This window comes from Montipora foliosa, chromosome 9 (assembly GCF_036669935.1).
Source record: "Montipora foliosa isolate CH-2021 chromosome 9, ASM3666993v2, whole genome shotgun sequence".
NCBI lineage: Eukaryota > Metazoa > Cnidaria > Anthozoa > Scleractinia > Acroporidae > Montipora > Montipora foliosa.
Window position 1 is genome coordinate 40,222,598 of NC_090877.1, and position 10,959 is coordinate 40,233,556.

General features: G+C 38.7%; 1 protein-coding gene across 2 annotated transcripts in view; it reads left to right on the top strand.

Annotated features, from left to right (window-relative positions):
- The first annotated feature begins 434 nt into the window (after nucleotides 1-434).
- Nucleotides 435-10,959, top strand: part of LOC137970913 (receptor-type tyrosine-protein phosphatase alpha-like) — a 46,911-nt gene continuing 36,386 nt past the window's right edge. For both annotated transcript variants that reach the window (XM_068817573.1, XM_068817574.1), the window contains exons 1-4: nucleotides 435-564; nucleotides 7,208-7,480; nucleotides 8,305-8,616; nucleotides 9,986-10,270. In XM_068817573.1, coding sequence (XP_068673674.1) covers nucleotides 486-564; nucleotides 7,208-7,480; nucleotides 8,305-8,616; nucleotides 9,986-10,270 — 949 coding nt within the window. In that variant the 5' untranslated portion in view covers nucleotides 435-485. The remainder of the gene's footprint in view (nucleotides 565-7,207; nucleotides 7,481-8,304; nucleotides 8,617-9,985; nucleotides 10,271-10,959) is intronic.

Below are 10,959 nucleotides of genomic sequence, written 5' to 3' on the forward strand. Positions count from 1 at the left end.
GCCCCTCGTCAGAGCGAATCCAACCTACAAAAGTTGTTCACCATTCGTTCTTCCGTAACTCCGTTCTGTCGTTCTGTCTATCTGCAGCCACTATTTTTCTTCAAAGACTAAAGTTTCAAGTGGGTGTTTAATTCATCTTCTTCACAAATTCTCTCTTATCTTAGCCTGCGTCGCAGACAGACTTTTCCGCCCACTCATTACAGGTGTTAATTTGAATTCGTGGCCCGCTGCCGGCTGCAGGTCATCTTTATTTATGCGGTGCGTTACAATATTGCCCTAATGAAAGATGATCGCTTCAGTATGCTTAATCAGCCAATCAAATAGCTTGCTTGCTGTTGGTCATTGTTTGGTCAACCAATCAAATTCTTTGCTACACTTGCTACATATGTCGGAGTGGTAGCCAATCAAAGTCCTCTTTCACCGAGGTACGTGTTTACTGCTGAAGAGGTGAAAAGTGCTCGTCTGGTAAGAAAATTCCAAGTAAAATGGCCTTTTTTGTTTGGAAATGCTCTTATTTGTGGACGACTTTAATTCTGGTCAACAACATATTATCGCAAGAAACAGGTAACATTGTTTCGTTTTCTTTTATCGTTGCGAGACGGTTCATCGTGCTTGATTGTTCAGAGTGGGTCAGGTTTTCTTTGTAACTATAGTTTCCTGGAAGCAGCTTTCAATAATCGTTTATGATTATCCGTTCCTTTTTCGGCATCGTATGGAAACGAGCTTGTTTGTTCATGAATAAAGTTATATACTTGACGTTATGCTTAAGCTTATAACAGTTTTTAAACATTCCCAGAAGTTTCCCAAAACATCCTTTCTTACTCACGCGTGCGTTTTAATTTCCTCCACTTTTGAACAAAATTTTTAGTTTTAAAATGAAATGGAGTAACGATTTGCATACTTCGATCAGCTCCGATCGAGCCGAAATTATTTGGTATTTTGAATGTTATTATTGGTTTGCCATATGGAAATCAGTCGGAAAACGAGTTAAATTTAGTCGTTTTTTTTTTTCTTTTCTTTTTTTTCCGTGTGGAAGCCTGCGTGGGAGGCGCTTGAGGGAAAGGGAAAGGGAAAGTTCACGTGCGAAGCGAGGGGAGTGCGAGGGAGAGGGGAAGGAAGCGCCTGCAGCAACGCCATTGTTATTTTCATTCCCCCCCCCCCCCCTCCCCCTAATTAATATATGCAAACTAGTGGTAATCAAAGATTATGGGAGTGCGTTCGACGCCGTCACTTAAATAAATAATTTCACTAGCCGACTTTCAGCCTCTGTCTATTGCTAAAATCCACGTTTTTTCATTGAGATATCATAGTGTCAAAGTTCATGCCAGTTTAGGAGGTCCCCTGTACAAACTACGATTTGTTGACACGTTGCGTGACAGCGCCAGTTCCGTAGACTCGCAAGTTCAATAGATCTAAAATATTTGCATTTAAGCCGCAGTTACACGTTGAAACTTTTAGCTGAAACTTGTGTGCGAAGGCGCTGCAAAAAAAGTTTCAGCAGACGTTGCACCGTGTAACATAAAAGCATAGTTAATAGATGTAGGCTGGTTATGAAACTCGACAAGTTTCTTTGTTTCATGTTTTTGTTCGCTTTTTTGGCCTTGACCCTGCACAAAACCCGACAAAAACACGCTTTTTTCGGCAGGATAACCAATCAAAAGCTTCGACTAATTTATTCGATATTAACTTGCGAACCAAAAACAAAAGATTGTGCAGGGTCACGGTCGGTTCAACATCTAATTGCGACGTATTGTTCCTGCTTTTGAAATTCCCAGGGTTTCGTAACCAGTCCCTAGATTAACTTTGATAAAAGGTACAAAACTCGTTCGGGAACGTTGAAACTGGTCTCGAAATGTTGTTACTGGGTTGCCATAGGCAATCCAGTCAGATCATGCGTTTGTTTGTTTTTGTTTTTCTGTGTCATGAAAAGTCTTGCCTGTCACTCCCCTGCTAAGTGGTGTCTTTGTGCATAGAGTCTTCTGTGCGCAATTGTTAGGTTTGAGGGGGCTGGGGTAATGCGTAGATTTCTCTGGTGCACACCGGAGAACATTTAATTATTAACCTGCAATGGCGTCGAAAGTCATTGTAACGCGAATGGCGTTTTAGAGCATCTTTAAACAAAATATACCCTTATGGAGCTCAAGAATGGAACGTCAATTGGATAAACAAGACAGGTGGTGAAAAATAAATATCTGGAATCTTTAAAGCGACGAGTAATGGTCTTCGACGACAATTTCATTTTTTGCCGTTGGATATTACGTTAGCTTTGCCTCTAATATCTTACTAACTTGGTATTATATACAACACTGAAATCAAATGGCAATTCTTTTATGGATTTAACAAACATTGAAGGAATCGAACGCCTTAAATGCATCACAGTGTTTACTGAAGTCGCATCTAAGTTGTCTGGCAAGTTACATTCATTTTGTACTCAACTCTGCAAAGGTAAACAAAATTTGAAATGTGAAAGTGAAAAATTATTTGAATGAAAGGGTTTGATGTGAACTGTCAGAAATTTATTTAATTGCATATGCTTTGTGACACCGATTGTGTGTCTCGTTTGCACGCACGCAATTGAAATAGGAAGGGTTTTCTTCCTCTAATAGCAAATGTGTTGTTTGTTTCAATAAAGTTTTCGCTGGAAAAGATTTTCGTGAAATTTCCACTTTTTGTGAATTTATCATGTTTTGTAATTTTCGAGCTTAACAAATTTGCATACGTGTGTTGAAATGTGATACGGGAGGATTTTTGTGGAATAGCAGCTACTTTATTATTCATCAGCGTCACAATTTTTTGCCGATTTTGGGGCTCATTTTGTTGAAACTCAAGCACGCTTCCAACAGGCCTGTTTATTTTCGTGACTTATGCGCTGCTTACAGTGCACTACCACAAAAATCCTCCCGTATGATATTTCAACACACGTATGTAAATTTGTTAAGCTCGAAAAGTATCCCGTACCCGCACCCCGTATTCTTCAACACACACTGTCACGGTGTCTACTTTTCTGGATGAATTTCTGGATTATTTGGAGTCCATTGTATTGTCAACTGAACCTCTCTTGACAACTGGTGAAATGAATATTCATGTGGACGTAAACGATAATGCTGACACTGTGAAGTTTATAGATCTGTTGGAATCGATGGCGCTAACCCAACATGCAAGAACACCAACACATGAGTCGGGTCACACTTTGGATTTAATAATAACTCGTGAATTGAACAATATAGTTCTAACCACGCCCATATCGGGCTGCTTTATGTCAGACCCTCGTATGGTACTATGCAAGCTGACGGATAAAAAGCAACCGTTATTGACTAAAGACGTGCGATATAGGAAAATTAAGTCCATTGATATTGAGTCTTTCAAGAAGGATATTCGATCAACCACAGTATGCCTAGAACCACCAGAAGCTATTGATGATCTAATGACTTGCTTAATAATACTACCTTATCGGATTTACTCGATAAACACGCTCCTTTGATTATTAAGACCATAACTGTATGTCCTTGTGTTGCGTGGTTCAATAATGAACTTAAGACGGCAAAACAACTACGTCGAAAACGTGAACGTGTATGGAGAAGAACACGTCTTTCACCTAATAATATATAAAGAGTTATTTGTCAAAGCTCTTGACTAAGCTAGACGTAATTTTTACAAAACGTTTATTGATAATAACAGCGATAACCAAAGGAAGCTATTTAAAGCTGCTAGTACTATTCTTGGTGGTTCTTCAGATGAACGGTATCCCTCACATAATGACTCCGTCTCTTTGGCCAATAATTTCGGACAGTTCTTTATTCAAAAGATTGAGAACATTCATCTGAAACTGGACAGTCTACAGGCACTAGATGAGAAAGAATTATCTCATTACAACCTTCATTCTCTGGAACACCGTTTACTGTATTCCAACCTGTCTTAACGGATGACACCGAGAAGTTAGTAATTAAGGCACCAAGCAAAACATGTGATGATAATGATCCTGTTCCAACACAAGTTGTGAAGGAATGTATAAATGAACTTCTACTATCCATATCTAATATTGTCAACTCATCATTGAGTAGTGCCATTGTCCCTAAAATCTGGAAGGAGGCCTTGGTGAAGCCAAAATTGAAAAAATCTAACCTGGATCTGATGAAAAAATAACCTATCCTCCTGTGAGTAACCTTACCTTTCTCTCAAAGTCTGAAAGATTACAGAAAAGGTAGTAGCCCAACAAATATTTCAATTGATGTCTTCTAACAACTAATTTCCTGAATTTCAATCGGCGTATCGCTCTTTCCATAGCACTGAAACTGCACTGATGCGAGTGTGTAATGATATCTTGCTTCATATGAATAAACAACACGTTGTTCTTCTGGCCCCAGTTGTTCGAAGGGTGGATAGCACTGCATCCACTGGATAAATCACAATCCACTGGATAACTCAATTGGTTTTGCTAGTATTTGTCCGCTGGATAGCGATTTATCCGGTGGATAGCGTTATCCACCTTTTGAACAACCGAGGCCAGGTCAGTATTTCTTGACCTCACTCGCGGCAGTTCTGCGTTAGATACTGTGGATCATGACGTTTTACTACATCGTCTTGAGCACAGGTTTGGTATCTTGGATAGAGATATGTACATAAGTAGAGGGACATAAGTGCTTGGATAGCGCACTTAGTTGGGTAAGATCTTATTTGACAAATAGAACTCAGCGTATTGTCATTGACAATGGCAAATTGTCCCGTTTTGACCTAAATTGTGGTGTTCCACAATGGTCTTGTCTTGGACCGTTGTTGTTCTATATAAGCTATACTAGCGGTTTACTATCATTAAGCAATATCTACCAAGTGTACACTGTTATGCTGACGATACGCAGATGTTTCTAGAGTTCAAGCCAGATGATATTACTGCATAAAAAAAACGCTATAGCGGCTATGGAAGAATGTCTACATGAAATTCGAAAGTGGATGATATGGGACAGACTACTTATCAATGATGATACAATTGAGTTTGTTTTGCTAGGTACTAATGCTCAGGTTCGAAAAGTTAGTATCAGTACGTTGAGAATTGGTGAAGCAGAGGTATATTCCTCGACAGATTCTCTCAGGAATCTTGGAGTGTGGATTGACAAGGAAAGGAAAGGAACTTTATTTAAGTGTCTAGTCGTTCTAGCGCTGGAGCGCTAATTGGGGACACTGTAAACTGAAATTAACAATGAAAGTAAATCAAGTCAATACGTTTATTATGAAGCCACGTGTGATTACGACTTGTAAAAGTCCTTTTTTCCACCTGCATAATATCAGAAGAATGAGAAAATACCTTAGCAGAGATTCCACAGAGAAGCTAATACATGCATTTGTCTCGAGTAGATTGGACTATTGTAATGGTCTCTTGTATGGACTACCAAAACACTTAATATCAAAATTACTGATAGTACAAAATGCAGCCGCTAGAATTGTATACACTTTTTTTTTTATATAAGGATGTTGTTTTTCCGGCCCAGGCTGAATATTCTTATTTTTCTGCCGATTTTAGGTTGAAAATATTCTTGTATTATTCTTAAATTATAGCTTATGACATTTGCGATTTAAAATTTATTGGGGTATCAGTTACAAGTGTTTGGTATCTGGATCTGTATCGCGTTACACATGCTCCATCGCATCGCTATAGCTAGTGCAGGTTTTTTCGTTTTGTTGGCTAGTTTCGCCGTTCCGAGAAAGGAATAATTTTATACGGTTAAGCTAAAAACATAATAATATGGGTGGCAAATTACTCCTTAATTTTGGCGCGAAATTTCAGCGTTAATTTATAATTTCACATGTGAAATTACATTGTTGCCATGGCAACTTTTCATATAGTGCTAAAATGGCGTCCAGGTTTGAAAATTAAGGAGTAATTTGCCACTCATGTTATTAAAAGCTAATCAAATGGTATACCCGTGAAATGAATTTGAATTTGGACAGAACGCGCGTGAAGTTATTCCCTAATTTCACGCGTCACCATTTGATTACCCATACTAAAATTGTATTGTATTTACAGATGTTTCAACACACAAAATTATATCTATCCTTTTCAAGATCTCAGCCTCGGCTTTATTCTTAAAACATTCTTAAAATTTCGCAAATTTCATTGTTGCACCTGGAAACTTTAAGTTAAATCATAGTTAATAGATGTAGGCTGGTTATGAAACTCGACAAGTTTCTTTGTTTCATGTTTTTGTTCGCTTTTTTGGCCTTGGCCCTGTACAAAACCCGACAAAAACACGCTTTTTTCGGCAGGATAACCAATCAAAAGCTTCGACTAATTTATTTGAAATTATAAAAAAAATATTTTTCACATTAATTCCCACGTGTTTCTATTGTCTTTGTCCTCACTGCCTCACTTTCAAGCTGAATATTTAATACATCGAAAATGGCCTATTATTGCACAACAGTAAGAGTTTTTATCATTATTTTAATGATATGGAAATCAGCAGCTTTGTATTCAATAAGTATTTGGTAACTGGTAACTGGTAACTGATAAGAATGGAATTTGCTCTTGTTGATCATCTCTCTATCTTACACGTGGTTGATGTTAGTTGGTGATATGTTTGAGTAACATTCGATTATCTCAGCCAGCCTTAAATGCAGCTGACATGTAAAAAAATAAACTCGGATATCCAGAGTCCACAGAGCGGGTGTTGTGCCAATAGATGTGAGTAACTTACATGTCAATGTACACATTGAAAAAAAAACTCGTTGCACAGATCTTTGTATCACCATGTACCAGCTATACGATGTAGATTTGAAAGTTGCACATGCAGACATTGGTACATAAATTCTTGAGTAAGCCTCAATGACCCTTCAGGATGTCTGATGTAAAGTTTAAAAAGGACTTATTCTCTGGTTAAAAAAACGTTGAATAAAGTATAAAAATGATGCTGAAAACGATAGCATATTTAAATACCCTTAGTTGGTTTGCATTAATTAATTGTCTTCTCAGGCTGGGTTTCCTAATAATTATAATCATCATCTTTATGACGATTGCTTCTAATTACATTTAGCCCCATGGTGTCAAGTTCGTATTGCTCCTTGTGTGATTGGTTCTTAATTTACTTACTTTACCTTTTTCCTTAGTCGTTGAATGAGTACACCACAGGGTGATGACTTAAGAAATAATTAATGCAAAACGAATGGAACACATGCATTGTCAGGATATTGAAGATATTGAATATCTTTTTTTTTCCAGCTCCATCCCCTCCCAGGAACCTACAGCTGCATGTAGTTTCATCTACTTCAATTAAAGCAAGTTGGGATGAGCCTGAAACAAAAAATGGAAACATCACACGTTATGTTGTCTCATATGGCAAAAAAGGGATTGATTCTCATGTTTATACAACAGAAACTAAATACCGCCTAACATCTTTGGATGAAAATACACTCTACTCTGTTCAAGTGATTGCTGAAACCAATGTTTCTGGAAATCCATCGGGCACTAAACAAGCCACAACACTCGAAGACGGTGAGACCTTGATAAGTATGACCTGTCAGAGCTTATGGATTTTCAAGAAGAGTTTAGCCGTGTGTCTCAACTTGACTGGTGTAGTTTGACTTCCCTCACCCCTCCCTCCTTGCTAAAGTAGATTGTTCAAATAACGATTATATTTAAAGAAACTGAGTTTAAAATTATTGGTCAGAATAAAGATGCTTATTCCTCTTCTTTTGTCAAGGCAGATACATACATGTATAAGGGTACTGAGTAGGTCTTCCACTGTCACCTGTTAACAAACCAATAACCTGTATTTAACATTTTTGTGAAGCGCACTTAATCTGACAAAAAATTTTGTTCCTCCTCCTCCTCTTCCTCCAATTTTGACCTTTTCAGTGATCCTACCAAGCTACAGAAGCAGTATGGCCTAATCATCCATTGGACATTCCCCAACGAATTAGCCCTTCTTTTTTTTCTTGGCTACTGTATGCGTGAGCGTACCTTGCGTGTAACCAATTAACTTCAGGCCTAATTTGTTTTGTTACCTCCTGTTGTTGATTTTGCTCCCTTGTTTGGGAGACCGGTCCCTCTTACTGCCGATTTTTCTTAAGAGTTCTGCAGGAAGTTCCTCAGGTGACTCTAATTGTTTTAGCAATGACAATAAAAACGGCACCAGTGGAGTCCGCGATGTTTAATAAAATGTGCATGAAATTACTAAAATGTTTAAAAGAAAGGCAGGTTTCATAAGAATGTGAAGTGCAAAATAGGAAATTTGATGAACTGCAAAGTAGTTTAAGAAAAAGTACATATAAAAGAATGATTTTTGGTCACCTTTTTGGTTTGTGTTTTATAAATAGCTCCCAGCTCTGATCCAGTCATCAAGAAAGGGCGAGATGGAACAAAAGCAGAGGATGCTCACACCATTAGAGTTGTCTGGGAGGAAATACCACAAAAGGACCAAAATGGCATTATTATTGGTTACTCAGTGTTTTACAATGAGAAAGGCCAATCTGAAAATTTCAGTAAGAATGCAACTGCAAGTCAAACGAGTGCTTTAATTGGCGGACTGAAACCTTTCACCATCTACTGCATTAAAATAGCAGGCTATACCAAGGTTGGAAGGTCACCATTGATGGACCCATGTCGTGAAGTGAAAACACTTCAAAAAGGTATCTAAACACTTACATTCACGCTGTTGATACTGGTTTCATGAAAATGTCATAAAATGTAATAATTGTAAAACAATGTTGCACGTGGGTGGTTCCTTCTGAGCATTCTACTCAATCGGTCATTCCAAAGAGGTGTGCGTTAGCCTGTACTTGACACGTCACTTGCTACTAAGCGTTAGAAATCTCCAGAAGCAGGCCAACGCGAAAGTAATAAGTAGTGGTGCAAATTATCTCCATCTTCCATCTCCGAACTGGCTGTGTCGGTCGTCTTCAAGGTAGCCTTGAGCTGGTCTTTGTGGTGTCCTTTTGGGGCACCTCGTGGTCTTTTGCCAGATGCAAGTTGAGAAGAGGATTTGTTTGAGAAGGCATGAGTCTGGCATTCTGGCAAGATGTCCAGCCCATCTTAGTCTATGTGGGGTAATGATGGCCTCGAGGCTTTCCATACCTACTTGAATGTTGACTTTGTTGTTAGTAACTCGGGATTGTCACTTGATTCGCAGAATTTGACGAATCGTTCAAGTTTTGAAATGTCTCTTCCGTAGAGGACCCTTGTTTGACATGCATGAAGTAAGGTAGAGATGACTACAGCACGGTAGACCATGAGTTTGGCTTTTAGGTTCAGCCCAGAATAGGCCATTTTACAGTTGTTTGCTCTGCGACCTAGCCTATGAATGGCTGCGAGGCTGCCGGTGACCTTGCATTGATACAGCCCCCACTGCTTTTATCATGCAAATTGTGTTGTTGTAATTCTAATTAGTCCGTATTAACATTACAAAAGCACGGAGGTTTGTATCAAAACAGGGTCACCGGCAGCCTCGCTTCCATCCGTAGGCCAGGTAACTTAGCTAGAACTGTAAAATGGTCTATTACTGAAGACTCTCTTAAACAGTTTTCCGTACGAAGCAGGGTGGCCTTGATCCGATTGTAATGTCTTTGTCAGTGGTGGCATTTGAGCTCTGATTATTATACGTTCCGAGTCTTCAGGTGCAAAGTTATGGAGGTGTAAAAGGCTCTTAATATTGACACAAAGGCCACTGAAATACATTAATGCAATATTTTAATCAGTTATTGTATACTTGGAGTGAAATGTTGACAAGAGATATTCTTGCAATAGGCAATTTTCACGATGGCGTCATTTGACTACAACTACCACAACTCAGTTTGTTTTTCTTTTCATATTTAAATTTTGTATTCCCAGTGGGGTAAAAATAACAATAGCTCTAATTAACATGAGACAAGCGAAACCTGAAGGATTCTGGTACTTGTAGTCAAATGGCGTCATCATGCAAATGTCCTATTGTTATTGTTAAGGAGTAACAAAATTTCAAACCAACAGGATGACCATATGTTTGTTAAATGTATGTTCTAGGTCCTAGTCAGCCACGGGATGTGATGCTCCTGGCCAAATCATCTACATCCATTCTTGTATCATGGAAGGAACCAGCTTTGCAATATGGAGAAATAACCAATTACATAATATATTATGGACAACAAGAACATGACCAGGAAACAACAGCTCAAGTCACAGGAAGTACTTTTCAGAGACTATTGACTGATTTGAGAAAATTTACCACCTATTACGTCAAAGTGAGAGGGAAAACTACAGAGCCGGGAAATGCTTCAAGACTACTGAATGCAACAACGTTTGAGGACCGTAAGTAGTCCTTGTAATTTCGCAAATTTTAATACATTCAACAAAGGTACTCTATTAGGATTGGGCGAGCATCCCCCTGTCTGCAATTATTAATATCTCTTTGCAGGCGGGGGTAGACCGCTCAGAATGGAAAGCCGCTCATGTCATCCCCTAGTTCAAAAAAAGCACTGTTTACCGTCGAATGCGTTTTCTGATATTGGGTCGGTCGGTCGGTCGGATTGAAAAAAAAAAAAACCTAAAAAAAATTATCATAAGCATTCTCGGAATCAGTGGCCTGGTACCCCGGCATCATAGCTGTGGAGCCAGGAAAACAACAAGACGTGAACCCAAAATCAATGGTGATGGTTTGTTGCGCGTATTACCACCTTCTTGCGCAACAAATCATTTTGTTGCAAAAAGTAGACGTCGCTTTTACTTTTTTGCAACATGAAAATTTGTTGCGCAAGAAAGTGGTAACACGTCCCACAAACTATCTCAACATTGTTGCGACAAGTTGCACGAAAATGTTGCCCGTATTACTGGGCCTTGTTGTTGCTGTCGTAGTAAAATCTTAAGCTCCCTATAATAGGGAGCTTACGAAACGAGGACGACAACGGCTACGAGGACTTCATTTAAAAATACAAATTCGCGTTATTCATATCGAAACTATTTCATATCGCTTCGTGTTAAAAATGTGTAGTAACTGTCGA